We start from the raw sequence: 14967 nt of genomic DNA, 5'->3' as shown, positions 1-14967 counted from the left end.
TCTGTCAGAACTTCTCAGAGACCTGGCGGTGACAGCGGGTCGCTGGGTGTGGGGACCGGGATAAGTATATTCCATGTGGGGTGCCCGGCACATGAGGGGACATTTTATTGGAGAACCCCTTTAACAATTCCACCCTCATATGGCCGTATCAACGGAAACTAAAAAGTTATGGCTCTCTATATGTGGTGACAGAAAACTAAAAAAAAATCCTGAGGATGTTAATGCCAAATTAGGATTGGTCTTTAAAGGGTTAATATTACAATTTTTCTAACACATTTTCTTTCTTTTCAGATTTATATCATATACTGGAACTGGACCTGCACTGATGATGAATGGGACCATTTGTAACTCCTCAAATAATAACAGTTGTGGAGACTATAATAACAATGACATCTCACCATATAACCCTTATGATTACCGGTTTGTGGTCTTGTGTTTGGTTTCTTTACTGGGAACCATAGGAAATGGTCTGGTCATCTGGTTCTGCCTCTTCAGGATGGAGAAGACCGTCAATGTGATCTGGTTCCTTAACCTGTCAATAGCCGATTTTATATTTGCACTGCTTCTTGCTCTCATCATTGTAAACTTAGTATTTCTGCATCACTGGCCATTTGGTGTTCACACGCTCAACATCATCGTGCTTGCTTGCTATGTCAGTATGGCCGCCAGTGTCTTCCAGCTCGCAGTCATCAGTGTAGACCGCTGTATCTGTGTTGTATTCCCGGTTTGGTGTCGCAATCACCGGACAAGAAGATTGGCTCTGATTGTTGTCCTGATGATTTGGATTTTATCTATTTCTTCACAAATAATGTATTTCTTTGTATTGGATGACAAGAATACCTGGAGTCCTATTGTAAGATTTCTCTTTTTCTTCCTTCTTCCGTTCATTGTTATGGTCTCATCTTACACAATCCTTATCTTGCGCATCAAAGATAAAAGCATCATCAAATCTTCCAAGCCTTTTAAGATCATCGTAGCCGTGGTCATCGCTTTCTTCATTTGTTGGTTCCCTTATTATTTGTTTGAGCTTTTACGGATAATTCTACATAGAAACATCAATGTCTATAGAACTGGAAGTAAAATTAGTGAATGCCTGATGCTTTTTAATTGTTGCATTAACCCCATTCTCTACGTCTTCATTGGTCAGGATTTCAAACAAAAATGTTGTGGCTCTTTCCAGGCTATATTTGAGAAGGCCTTCAGAGAAGACATGGGCCAGATGAATTTCAGAGAGAATTAACAGTGCAACTTCTCTGGACTCTGCTAATACCGACCAATATGAGTGTTATATGACTATGGAAATACGGTGTCTCATCAAGATACCTCCTGTCATCATGGCATATAGATATCATAGATTAGGAGGCCAATGGTTATGTAAGATTAACTCCCACATTAACTAATCTTATTAGATGACCATCCTGTCCATTGCATCGATGTTATACTAGAGTCCCCTAGTTGCTGTTGCAGGGAAAATATATGACCAGTTGAACCAGATCCCCGGAGATCAGCTGATTGCAGGTTCCTTTCTTGCGCTCAGATAAATGGTTACCTTTGTTAGACAATCCCTTTAACACTACTGTGAAACCTCTCCAAAAGACCCTCTCTATGAGACAGCCACCCTCCATCTGGAATATATATTTTTGTCTTCTGTGTCAATTGGCTTTTCTTTCAGAGGATCACCACTCTAGAAGACCATCTTCACTGAAATGTTGGGTTTTTGTCCCAAAAGGGTTTTTGAATTCTTTTTCTCGCTGTAGACTGTATTCACACTTGTGGTGGTGGCTCTATTTGTTTAAGGCCTCATGCACACGGTCATTGTTTTTGGTCCGCATCTGAGCCGCCGCCGCCGCCATTCACTTCAATGAGGCTGCAAAAGATGCGGACAGAACTCCGTGTGCTGTCTGCATCCGTTGCTCCATTCCGTGGCCCCGCTAAAAAAATACATCATGTCCTATTCTTGCAGACAAGAATAGGCATTTATATTGAAGGTTGTCTGGAACGCGCAGGGACGCCATCCGTGTTTTGCGGATCCGCGTTTTGCGGACTGCAAAACACACCACGGTCGTGTGCATGAGGCCTAAGGCCATCAAATTTTATGGCAGGAATAGTGCTGCATGTCGGCAAAATGATGGAAATTGCAAGTGATCCATCGATGGACCTCATTATACTTCTATATTGTGTCGGGAGCTGGTGACATTTCTCTATTTGGTTTCTTTAATGACTTTGTGAACATAGATTCTTTTTTCTTTTCCTGACGACTGAACACAGATCTTCTTGACACGCTCTTGTCACCATTGTACAGCATTAACGGAGTATTCTGGTTGTTACAAGTTCTCCCCTAACCACGGGATAGGAGACTATTACAGGGAGTGCAGAATTATTAGGCAAGTTGTATTTTTGAGGATTAATTTTATTATTGAACAACAACCATGTTCTCAATGAACCCACAAAACTCATTAATATCAAAGCTGAATATTTTTGGAAGTAGTTTTTAGTTTGTTTTTAGTTTTAGCTATTTTAGGGGGATATCTGTGTGTGCAGGTGACTATTACTGTGCATAATTATGAGGCAACTTAACAAAAAACAAATATATACCCATTTCAATTATTTATTTTTACCAGTGAAACCAATATAACATCTCAACGTTCACAAATATACATTTCTGACATTCAAAAACAAAACAAAAACAAATCAGTGACCAATATAGCCACCTTTCTTTGCAAGGACACTCAAAAGCCTTCCATCCATGGATTCTGTCAGTGTTTTGATCTGTTCACCATCAACATTGCGTGCAGCAGCAACCACAGCCTCCCAGACACTGTTCAGAGAGGTGTACTGTTTTCCCTCCTTGTAAATCTCACATTTGATGATGGACCACAGGTTCTCAATGGGGTTCAGATCAGGTGAACAAAGAGGCCATGTCATTAGATTTTCTTCTTTTATACCCTTTCTTGCCAGCCACGCTGTGGAGTACTTGGACGCGTGTGATGGAGCATTGTCCTGTATGAAAATCATGTTTTTCTTGAAGGATGCAGACTTCTTCCTGTACCACTGCTTGAAGAAGGTGTCTTCCAGAAACTGGCAGTAGGACTGGGAGTTGAGTTTGACTCCATCCTCAACCCGAAAAGGCCCCACAAGCTCATCTTTGATGATACCAGCCCAAACCAGTACTCCACCTCCACCTTGCTGGCATCTGAGTCGGACTGGAGCTCTCTGCCCTTTACCAATCCAGCCACGGGCCCATCCATCTGGCCCATCAAGACTTACTCTCATTTCATCAGTCCATAAAACCTTAGAAAAATCAGTCTTGAGATATTTCTTGGCCCAGTCTTGACATTTCAGCTTGTGTGTCTTGTTCAGTGGTGGTCGTCTTTCAGCCTTTCTTACCTTGGCCATGTCTCTGAGTATTGCACACCTTGTGCTTTTGGGCACTCCAGTGATGTTGCAGCTCTGAAATATGGCCAAACTGGTGGCAATTGGCATCTTGGCAGCTGCACGCTTGACTTTTCTCAGTTCATGGACAGTTATTTTGCGCCTTGGTTTTTCCACACGTTTCTTGCGACCCTGTTGACTATTTTGAATGAAACGCTTGATTGTTCGATGATCACGCTTCAGAAGCTTTGCAATTTTAAGAGTGCTGCATCCCTCTGCAAGATATCTCACTATTTCTGACTTTTCTGAGCCTGTCAAGTCCTTCTTTTGACCCATTTTGCCAAAGGAAAGGAAGTTGCCTAATAATTATGCACACCTGATATAGGGTGTTGATGTCATTAGACCACACCCCTTCTCATTACAGAGATGCACATCACCTAATATGCTTAATTGGTAGTAGGCTTTCGAGCCTATACAGCTTGGAGTAAGACAACATGCATAAAGAGGATGATGTGGTCAAAATACTCATTTGCCTAATAATTCTGCACTCCCTGTATATAGGTGGGGGTCCTATTGCTTGATCATGAGAACTGTGTCCATGTACCCCCTGTAACCCCCTGAAATGAACAGAGTGGCTGGTCGTACATGCTCAAGGCCACTCCATACATTTCTAAGGGAGTTCCAAAGATAGCCGAGCGCTGTACTTCGATATTTTTGGAATTTCCATAGAAATGTATGGAGCAGCCATGCGCACATGCGACCGGGCATTCTGTCCTTTTTAGGGGCTGCAGGGGGTATGGGGCCCCATTCTAATGATCGGTGGGGGACCCAGTGGAAGGACTTCTACCGATCTAATAGCCCTATCCTACGGATAAGGGATAACTGTAACAACCAGAATACCTCTTTAATGATACATAAACCGAGCTAAGAACACCGCTGTGTAACATACAGACTGATATCACATTTCTCGGAATCTTCTGTTATAAATTCTCAATGTGTCATTTGTATTGTTTGAGTTTCTTTCCTCATTCTACCTCTTGTGGTGTGATCTGTGTATGATATACATTCTCTGGTTTTGGCTCATTGTAATCTGTCTTTCTGATAAAATACTAATTATAGTATAGTGCCTATACTATAGTGCCCCTATTTCTCAGATAGGCTCTTTAAAGGTTGTTCCATCTGGGCAAATGTTCTTGTCTCCCCAGTGATTTACCACAGGCCTGGTTTCTCTAACTCCCCGCAATCAGCCGTCATCATCAGTGGAAGCTCTCTACCACTACTCACATCTGCTGCTTCTACCCCCATATCATAAATGGTCCTGCTGAATCCTCCAAAACATGAGCTCCTCCTTACTAAACCATTTGAAATCTAGAATAACGACCATGACTGCTGGTGGGTGTGGGAGAGAGGACCTGACAATTGTTTAGGGCCTGAATCTCTTAAAGGGCCAAGAGACAATTACTATTGACCTGGTTCCCCTACTTTTCAAGGCGAGCACTGCACAACGCCATCTGTGGCAAGGTGCACCTGACTATGGATACGTGGACCAGTAAGCACGGTCAGGGCCGTTATATCTCCATAACAGCACACTGGGTGAATGCAGTGGCGGCTGGGCCTGAGGCGGATAGCAGTTTGGCGCATGTCCTTCCACCACTGAGGTTTGCAGGGCGCTTCAGTTTGCCTCCTGTTGCTTCCTCCTCCTACTCTGCTTCCTCATCCTCTACCAGCTCCTCATCCAGTCAGCGTAACACCTTCACCACCAACTTCAGCACAGCCAGGGGTAAACAGCAGCAGGCAGTTTTAAAACGTATCTGTTTGGGGGGACAAACCACACACCGCGCAGGAGCTGTGGATGGGCCTTGAACAACAGCCTCAAGCCCGGCCTGGTGGTGTGCGATAATGGGCGAAATCTCGTAGCAGCTCTGGGACTAGCCGGTTTGATGCACATCCCTTGCCTGGCGCATGTGCTGAATTTCGTGGTGCAGAGATTCCTTAAAAATTACAATGACATGTCAGAGCTGCTGCATAAAGTGCGTCTGTGTGCACTTTCAGCGTTCTCACCCTGCTGCTGCTCACCTGTCAGCGCTGCAGCGTAACTTCGGCCTTCCCGCTCACCGCCTCATATGCGACGTGCCCACAAGGTGGAACTCCACCTCGCACATGCTGGACAGACTGTGCGAGCAGCAGCAGGCCATAGTGGGGTTTCAGCTGCAGCACGCACGGGTGAGTTGCTCGGCGGAAAGCACCACTTCACCACCAATGACTGGGCCTCCATGCGAGACCTGTGTTCCTTGTTACGCTGTTTCGAGTACTCCAACAACATGGCCAGTGCCGATAACGCCATTCTCAGCGTTACTATCCCACTTCTATGCCTCCTTGAAAAAACGCTGCTGGCGATGATGGAAGAGGATTGGGCACAGGAGGAGGTGGAGGAAGAGTGATTATTTCGTAGGGTTTCCAGCCAGTCATTCCCAAGTGGCTCCGAGGGTGGGTTCCTGCACCCACAAACGCCAGGTACACAATTGTCCAGCCAAGGCACAGTTCTGGATGATGATAAGGTGGAGGATGAGGAGAAGTAGATGGAGGAGGAGTAACCTTGTTCACAGCAGGGTGGCATCCAGACCAGCTCATGGCCATCACTGGTGCGTGGGTGGGGGGATACAGAGGACACAGACAATACACCTCCCACAGAGGACAGCTTTTCGTTGCCTCTGGGCAGCCTGACACACATGGCGATTACATGCTGCAGTGTCTCCGCAACGACTGCCGAGTTGCCCACATTCTAACTTGCGCTGATTACTGGGTGGCCATTACAAGGACAACGTACCGTCCTTAATTCTGTCACTGGAGCGTGATCGTAAGATTCGCGAGCTGGTGGCATTCCCACCTGACAGCGGGGGCACAGTGGAAGCACAAGGCGAAGGCAGAGGACGAGGAAGAGGTCTCTAATGCAGCTGGGTCACCGCCAGCACCTCAGAAGGCTGGGTTAGCATGGCTAAAATGTGGAAAAGCTTTCTCAGAACGTCACACCAACCAGCACCACCAGCTGATATGGAACGTCTTAGCAGGAGGCAGCATTTCACCAACATGGTGGAGCAGTATGTGTGCACACGCCTACACGTACTGAATGACGGGTCTGCCCCCTTCAACTTCTTGGTCTCCAAATTGGGCACATGGCCGGAGCTTGCTCTTAACGCCTTGGAGGTGCTGGCCTGCCCTGCAGCCAGTGTATTATCTGAACGTGTATTCAGCACGGCAGGGGGAGTTATCACAGACAAGCACAGCCACCTGTCCACAGCCAATGTGGACAAGCTCACTTTCATTAAAATGAACCAGGCCTGGATCCCACAGGACTTGTCCGTACCTTGTGCAGAATAGACATGTATACCGGCACTAACCAGCCATTGTTATACTGCAGCGCAATTGCTAATTGTTGTATTTTTTATATTTCCCACTCTTTTGGAGTGTACCCTAATAAAAATAAAACTAAAAAAGACAAATTAAAAACAAAAAACTGTTTTGGCTACCTTGTCCTCCTCCACCTACAACACTACATCCACCGCCTCCTCAAAATTCTCCACCATATGTACCTCCACCTCATAAATCAATTTTTTTTGTACATATTTTATTTCACTAATTGGTCTGTTACATTTTCGGTTGAAATTCACCAATTTTTGGGTGAGATATACTACTGCTATACCTAGTATACAGGTAAAAAAAATCTCAAATTTTTCTGTTACATTTTAGGGTAAAATGCAGCATTTTTTGGGTGTGATACAACACTCCTATACCTAGTAGACAGGTTAAAAAAAAAAATCACTAATTTGTCTGTTACATTCTCAGGTGAAATTCAACAATTTTTGAGTGTGATATATTGTTATTATTATTTATTATTAAAGCGCCATTCATTCCATAGCGCTGTACATATGATAAGGGGTGCGCATACATAATACAGACAATTGCATTAATCATAAACAAGACGAGTTACAAACTGGTACAGAAGGAGAGAGGGCCCTGCACGTGAGGGCTTACAATCAACATGGTATGGGAGAAGGACACAGTAGGTGCGGGTGAAGCTGGTCATGGCGGTATAGAGGCAGCAGGGTCACTGGTTGTAGGCTTGTCTGAAGAAGTGAGTTTTCAGGTTTCTTTTGAAGGATTCCACTGTAGGTGAGAGTCTGATATGTAGGGGTAGCGAGTTCCAGAGTATGGGGGATGCACGGGAGAAATCTTGGAGTCAATTGTGGGAAGAAGCGATAAGAGGAGAGGAGAGAAGGAGGTCTTGTGAGGATCGGAGATTGCGTGTGGGGCTGTATCGGGAAAGTATCTCAGAGATTTAGGGAGGGGACAGGTTATGGACGGACGTGTATGTATTTGTTAGTACTTTGAAGTGAATTTGTTGGGCAAAGGGGAGCCAGTGAAGGGATTGGCAGAGGGGAGAGGCAGAGGAGTAATAGGGTAAGAGGTGGATTAGTCAGGCAGCAGAGTTGAGGATAGATTGGAGGGGTGCAAGAGTGCAATATGGAAGGCCACAGAGGAGAGTGTTGCAGTAGTCTAGGCGGGAGGTGATGAGGGCATGTACAAGCATTTTCGCAGATTCAAAGTTAAGGAAAGCACGGATGCGGGAGATGTTTTTGAGTTGGAGGCGGCAGGTGGTGGAAAGGGCTTGAATGTGCAGTCTGAAGGAGAGGGCCGAATCCAAGATCACTCCAAGGCAACGGATTTGGTTGATTGTGATAGATAGGTCTGTTGGGGGGGTTGAGCAAGATGGGGGTAAGATTATTAATTCCGTTTTATCCATGTTAAGTTTTAGAAAGCGAAAAGCGACGAAGGAGGATAAAGAAGATAGACATTGTGGGATTCTTAATAGTAAGGTGGTGATGTCTGGACCAGAGAGGTAGATTTGTGTGTCGTCAGCGTAGGAGTGATACTGAAAGCCATGGGACTCTATCAGCTGTCCCAGGCCAAAAGAGTAGATAGAGAAGAGCAGGGGTCCTAGGACAGAGCCTTGTGGGACGCCAACAGAGAGAAAATGAGACGCGGAGGTGGTGCAGGAGTGGGAGACACTAAATGTCCGGTGTGTCAGGTATGATGTGATCCAGGAGAGGGCCAGGTCAGTGATGCCAAGAGATACGAGAGTTTGCAATAGAAGGGAGTGGTGTCGAACAGTGTCGAAGGCAGAGGACAGGTCAAGGAGAAGGAGAACAGAGTATTGTTTCTTGGTTTTGGCTGTCAGTAGGTCATTGGTGACTTTGGTAAGTCACCAATGACTTACCAAAAATATATACCACTGCTATACCTAGTAGACAGGTTAAAAAAAATTCACTTGTTTGTCTGTTACATTTTCCGGTGAAATTCACCAATTTTTAGGTGTGATATTCCACTCCTATACCTAGTAGACAGGTAAATAAAAATCACTAATTTGTCTGTTACATTTTTGGGTGAAATTCACAAATTTTTGGGTGTGATATACCACTGCTATATCTAGTAGACAGGTGGAAAAAAAAAATCACAAATTTGTCTGTTACATTTTCGGGTGACATTCAACTATTTTTGGCTGTGATGTACCCCTGCTCTACCTCGTGGACAGGTTAATAAAGGTCACAAATTTTTCTGTTACATTCTTGGGTTGACATTTTACAATTTTTGACGTGAATAAACCCCTGCTCTGCAAAGGTGACAGGGACCGAAATTTTTAAAAATAATCTGTTCCATTGGTGGGTGACATTAACCCATTTCTGGTGATGAAAAAACCCTGCTCTGCATAGGTGACAGGTACTTACATTTCTAAAATTCATCTTTAATTGGCCATTTCCTTTGCTCCTTCTGCTTTAACCACTTCAGCCCCGCTAGGTGAAACCCCCTTCATGACCAGAGCACTTTTTACACTTCGGCACTACACTCCTTTCACCGTTTATTGCTCGGTCATGCAACTTACCACCCAAATGTGGGGTAGTTATACTGCCCTGGCAATTTAGGGGCCCAAATGTGTGAGAAGAACTTTGCAATCAAAATGTGTAAGAAATGACCGGTGAAATCCGAAAGGTGCACTTTGGAATATGCGCCCCTTTGCCCACCTTGGCAGCAAAAAAGTGTCACACATGTGGTATCGCCGTACTCAGGAGAAGTTGGGGAATGTGTTTTGGGGTGTCATTTTACATATACCCATGCTGGGTGAGAGAAATATCTTGGCAAAAGACAACTTTTCCCATTTTTTTATACAAAGTTGGCATTTGACCAAGATATTTTTCTCACCCAGCATGGGTATATGTAAAATGACACCCCAAAACACATTCCCCAACTTCTCCTGAGTACGGCGATACCAGATGTGTCACACTTTTTTGCTGCCAAGGTGGGCAAAGGGGCACATATTCCAAAGTGCACCTTTCGGATTTTGCAGGGCATTTTTTACACATTTTGATTGCAAGGTACTTCTCACACATTTGGGCCCCTAAATTGCCAGGGCAGTATAACTACGCCACAAGTGACCCCATTTTGGAAAGAAGACACCCCAAGGTATTCCGTGAGGGGCACTGCGAGTTCCTAGAATTTTTAATTTTTTGTCACAAGTTAGCGGAAAATGATGATTTTTTTTTTTCTCTTTTTTCCTTACAAAGTCTCATATTCCACTAATTTGCGACAAAAAATAAAAAATTCTAGGAACTCGCCATGCCCCTCACGGAATACCTTGGGGTGTCTTCTTTCCAAAATGGGGTCACTTGTGGCGTAGTTATACTGCCCTGGCAATTTAGGGGCCCAAATGTGTGAGAAGTACTTTGCAATCAAAATCTGTAAAAAAATGACCGGTGAAATCCGAAAGGTGCTCTTTGGAATATGTGCCCCTTTGCCCACCTTGGCATCAAAAAAGTGTCACACATCTGGTATCGCCGTACTCAGGAGAAGTTGGGGAATGTGTTTTGGGGTGTCATTTTACATATACCCATGCTGGGTGAGAGAAATATCTTGGCAAAAGACAACTTTTCCAATTTTTTTATACAAAGTTGGCATTTGACCAAGATATTTTTCTCACCCAGCATGGGTATATGTAAAATGACACCCCAAAACACATTGCCCAACTTATCCTGAGTACGGCGATACCAGATGTGTCACACTTTTTTGCTGCCAAGGTGGGCAAAGGGGCACATATTCCAAAGTGCACCTTTCGGATTTTGCAGGGCATTTTTTACACATTTTGATTGCAAAGTTCTTCTCACACATTTGGGCCCCTAAATTGCCAGGGCAGTATAACTACGCCACAAGTGACCCCATTTTGGAAAGAAGACACCCCAAGGTATTCTGTGAGGGGCATGGCGAGTTCCTAGAATTTTTTATTTTTTGTCGCAAGTTAGTGGAATATGAGACTTTGTAAGGAAAAAAGAAAAAAAAAGAAAAATCATCATTTTCCGCTAAATTGTGACAAAAAAATAAAAAATTCTAGGAACTCGCCGTGCCCCCCACGGAATACCTTGGGGTGTCTTCTTTCCAAAATGGGGTCACTTGTGGCGTAGTTATACTGCCCTGGCAATTTAGGGGCCCAAATGTGTAAGAAGTACCTTGAAATCAAAATGTGTAAAAAATGGCCTGCAAAATCCGAAAGGTGCCCCTTTGCCCACCTTGGCTGCAAAAAAGTGTCACACATCTGGTATCGCCGTACTCAGGAGAAGTTGGGCAATGTGTTTTGGGGGGTCATTTTACATATACCCATGCTGGGTGAGAGAAATATCTTGGCAAAAGACAACTTTTCCCATTTTTTTATACACAGTTGGCATTTGACCAAGATATTTTTCTCACCTAGCATGGGTATATGTAAAATGACACCCCAAAACACATTCCCCAACTTCTCCTGAGTACGGTGATACCACATGTGTGACACTTTTTTGCAGCCTAGATGCGCAAAGGGGCCCAAATTCCTTTTAGGAGGGCATTTTTAGACATTTGGATCCCAGACTTCTCACACTTTCGGGCCCCTAAAAAGCCAGGGCAGTATAAATACCCCACATGTGACCCCACTTTGGAAAGAAGACACCCCAAGGTATTCAATGAGGGGCATGGCGAGTTCCTAGAATTTTTATTTTTTTTGCATAAGTTAGCGGATATTGATTTTTTTTGTTTTTTTTCTCACAAAGTCTCACTTTCCGCTAACTTAGGACAAAAATTTCAATCTTTCATGGACTCAATATGCCCCTCACGGAATACCTTGGGGTGTCTTCTTTCCGAAATGGGGTCACATGTGGGGTATTTATACTGCCCTGGCTTTTTAGGGGCCCTAAAGCGTGAGAAGAAGTCTGGAATATAAATGTCTAAAAATGTTTACGCATTTGGATTCCGTGAGGGGGACGGAAGTTCACGTGAGGAGTTCATGTGAGATTTTATTTTTTGACACAAGTTAGTGGAATATGAGACTTTGTAAGAAAAAACAAAAACAAAAACAAACAAAAAATGTCCGCTAACTTGTGCCAAAAAAAATGGCTGAATGGAGCCTTACCAGGGGGGGGGGGGGGTGATCAATGACAGGGGGGTGATCAATGACAGGGGGGTGATCACCCATATAGACTCCCTGATCACCCCCCTGTCACTGATCACCCCCCCCTGTAAGGCTCCATTCAGACATCCGCATGATTTTTTACGGATCCATGGATACATGGATCGGATCCACAGAACGCATGCGGACGTCTGAATGGAGCCTTACAGGGGGTTATCAATGACAGGGGGTGATCAGGGTAATCAGGGTGATCACCCCCCTGTCACTGATCACCCCCCCTGTAAGGCTCCATTCAGACATCCGCATGATTTTTTACGGATCCATGGATACATGGATCGGATCCACAGAACGCATGCGGACGTCTGAATGGAGCCTTACAGGGGGGTTATCAATGACAGGGGGTGATCAGGGTGATCACCCCCCTGTCACTGATCACCCCCCCTGTAAGGCTCCATTCAGACGTCCGCATGATTTTTACGGATTTATGGATACATGGATCGGATCCACAGAACGCATGCGGACGTCTGAATGGAGCCTTACAGGGGGGTTATCAATGACAGGGGGTGATCAGGGTAATCAGGGTGATCACCCCCCTGTCACTGATCACCCCCCCTGTAAGGCTCCATTCAGACGTCCGCATGATTTTTACGGATCCATGGATACATGGATCGGATCCGTAAAAATCATGCGGACGTCTGAATGGAGCCTGACAGGGGGGTGATCAATGACAGGGGGGTGATCAATGACAGGGGGTGATCAGGGAGTGTATATGGGTGATCACCCGCCTGTCATTGATCACCCCCCTGTAAGGCTCCATTCAGACGTCCGCATGATTTTTACGGATCCATGGATACATGGATCGGATCCGTAAAAATCATGCGGACGTCTGAATGGAGCCTTACAGGGGGGTGATCAATGACAGGGGGGTGATCAATGACAGGGGGTGATCAGGGAGTGTATATGGGTGATCACCCGCCTGTCATTGATCACCCCCCTGTAAGGCTCCATTCAGACGTCCGCATGATTTTTACGGATCCATGGATACATGGATCGGATCCGTAAAAATCATGCGGACGTCTGAACGGAGCCTGACAGGGCGGTGATCAATGACAGGGGGGTGATCAGGGAGTTTATATGGGGTGATCAGGGGTTTATAAGGGGTTAATAAGTGACGGGGGGGGGTGTAGTGTAGTGTAGTGTGGTGTTTGGTGGGACTGTACTGACCTACCTGAGTCCTCTGGTGGTCGATCCTAACAAAAGGGACCACCAGAGGACCAGGTAGGAGGTATATTAGACGCTGTTTTGAAAACAGCGTCTAATATACCTGTTAGGGGTTAAAAAATTCGGATCTCCAGCCTGCCAGCGAGCGATCGCCGCTGGCAGGCTGGAGATCCACTCGCTTACCTTCCGTTCCTGTGAGCGCGCGAGCCTGTGCGCGCGCGTTCACAGGAAATCTCGCGTCTCGCGAGAAGACGCGTATATGCGTCCAGGAGGAATAAAGCAACCACCTCCCGGACGCATATACGCGTACAGCGGTCGGGAGGTGGTTAATAACTTTTCACATATTTCTGTTCGATCAAAATTACATTTCATGCATTGATCTCCCTTTAATGTGGTCTCTCTTTCTCACGCTCCCTCTCCGGCGTGGAGCACTGATTCACCGATAACTGTAATCAACATGGTAGGCTCAGAAAAGAACATCGAAAGAGAAGATGTCCAAATTGATGGTGGATCAGGCAGAAGTTATCTAGAGTGAACAAAGTGGCATCAGGGCCTCTCCTGTCTAAGGCCTCTTTCACACAGGTGTCATGTTTTTGGCCCGGATAAGATGCGGGTGCATCGTGGGAAAATGCACGATTTTTCCACGCAAGTGCAAAACATTGTAATGCGTTTTGCACGCGCGTGAGAAAAATCGGCATGTTTGGGATCAGTGTCGTGTAGATTGTATTATTTTCCCTTATAACATGGTTATAAGGGAAAATAATAGCATTCTTAATACAGAATGCATAGTACAATAGTGCTGGAGGGGTTAAAATAAATATAAAAAATTTAACTCACCTTAATCCACTTGTTCACGTAGCCTGGCTTTTCTTCTGTCTACTTCTTTAAGGAATAGGACCTTTGATGATGTCACTGCCACATGGTCTATCACATGATCTTTTACCATGGTGATGGATCATGTGGCGGACCATGTGACGAGCATAGTGACGTCACCACAGGCCCTTTTCCTGTGCACAGCAAAGATGAAGACAGAAGAGAAGCCGGGATGCGCAAACAAGTGGATTAAGGTGAGTTAAATTATTATAATTTATTTTTAACCCCTCCAGCCCTATTGTACTATGCATTCTGTATTGAGAATGCTATTATTTTCCCTTATAACCATGTTATAAGGGAAAGTAATAATGATCGGGTCCCCACCCCGATCATCTACTAGCAACCGTGCGTGAAAATCGCACTGCACCAGCACTTGCTCGCGCATGCTTGCGATTTTCACTCAGCCCTATGCACTTCTATGGGGCCTGCGTTGCGTGGAAAACGCACAAAGAGGAGCATGCTGTGATTTTCAAGTCATGCGTGAAAATCACTGCTCATGTGCACAGCCCCATAGAAATGAATGGGTCTGGATTCAGTGCGGGTGCAATGCGTTCACCTCAGGCATCGCACACGCCTGGAAATCTCGCCCATCTGAAAGAGGCCTAAGGTTTCCTAATCCAAAATACTGCAGTGACATTCCCTGTAATTTTTTATTAATCATTCCAATAACAGGGCATCTTAAGAGTCCTTTATTGTTATTTATTGTCACTACCTCCCCGAGTCAGGAGCGGGTAATTGCCGCGCGCCCCCTCCTTTCCTTCAATTCTTCAGTTTTAATAGCTTCTCCCACATTTCCACTCGATCACAATGAAATTTCATCCATTGATCTCCCTTGGATGTGGTCTCTCTTTCTCACGCTCCCTCTCCGGGGTGGAACCCTGTTTCCCCGCCGCCCGTGATCAACATGGCAGGAGCAGAAAAGAACATTGAAAGTTGACAGAGCAGATATCCAATTGGATCGTGAACATCACGGGGACGTGCAACATGGTAGGGCAGAATGTTTGCACATGCCTAAATGA

The 14967-nt window shown here is 45.2% G+C and overlaps 1 protein-coding gene across 1 annotated transcript; it reads left to right on the top strand.

The window, feature by feature from the left end:
• Positions 1-328: 328 nt before the first annotated feature.
• Positions 329-1240, top strand: LOC122926373 (N-formyl peptide receptor 2-like). The gene has a single exon (XM_044277748.1). It carries the CDS (start codon positions 329-331, stop codon positions 1238-1240), a length of 912 nt encoding a protein of 303 aa, XP_044133683.1.
• Positions 1241-14967: the final 13727 nt, after the last annotated feature.

Source organism: Bufo gargarizans, chromosome 2 (assembly GCF_014858855.1).
Source record: "Bufo gargarizans isolate SCDJY-AF-19 chromosome 2, ASM1485885v1, whole genome shotgun sequence".
In the NCBI taxonomy this organism is placed as follows: domain Eukaryota; kingdom Metazoa; phylum Chordata; class Amphibia; order Anura; family Bufonidae; genus Bufo; species Bufo gargarizans.
Note: the sequence above shows the minus strand (reverse complement) of the source record. Positions and strands in the feature narration are given on the sequence as shown.

What these genes read in the sequence shown, in the direction of transcription:
- LOC122926373 (XM_044277748.1), top strand. Translation starts at nt 329, where the DNA reads ATGAATGGGACCATTTGTAACTCCTCAAATAATAACAGTTGTGGAGAC.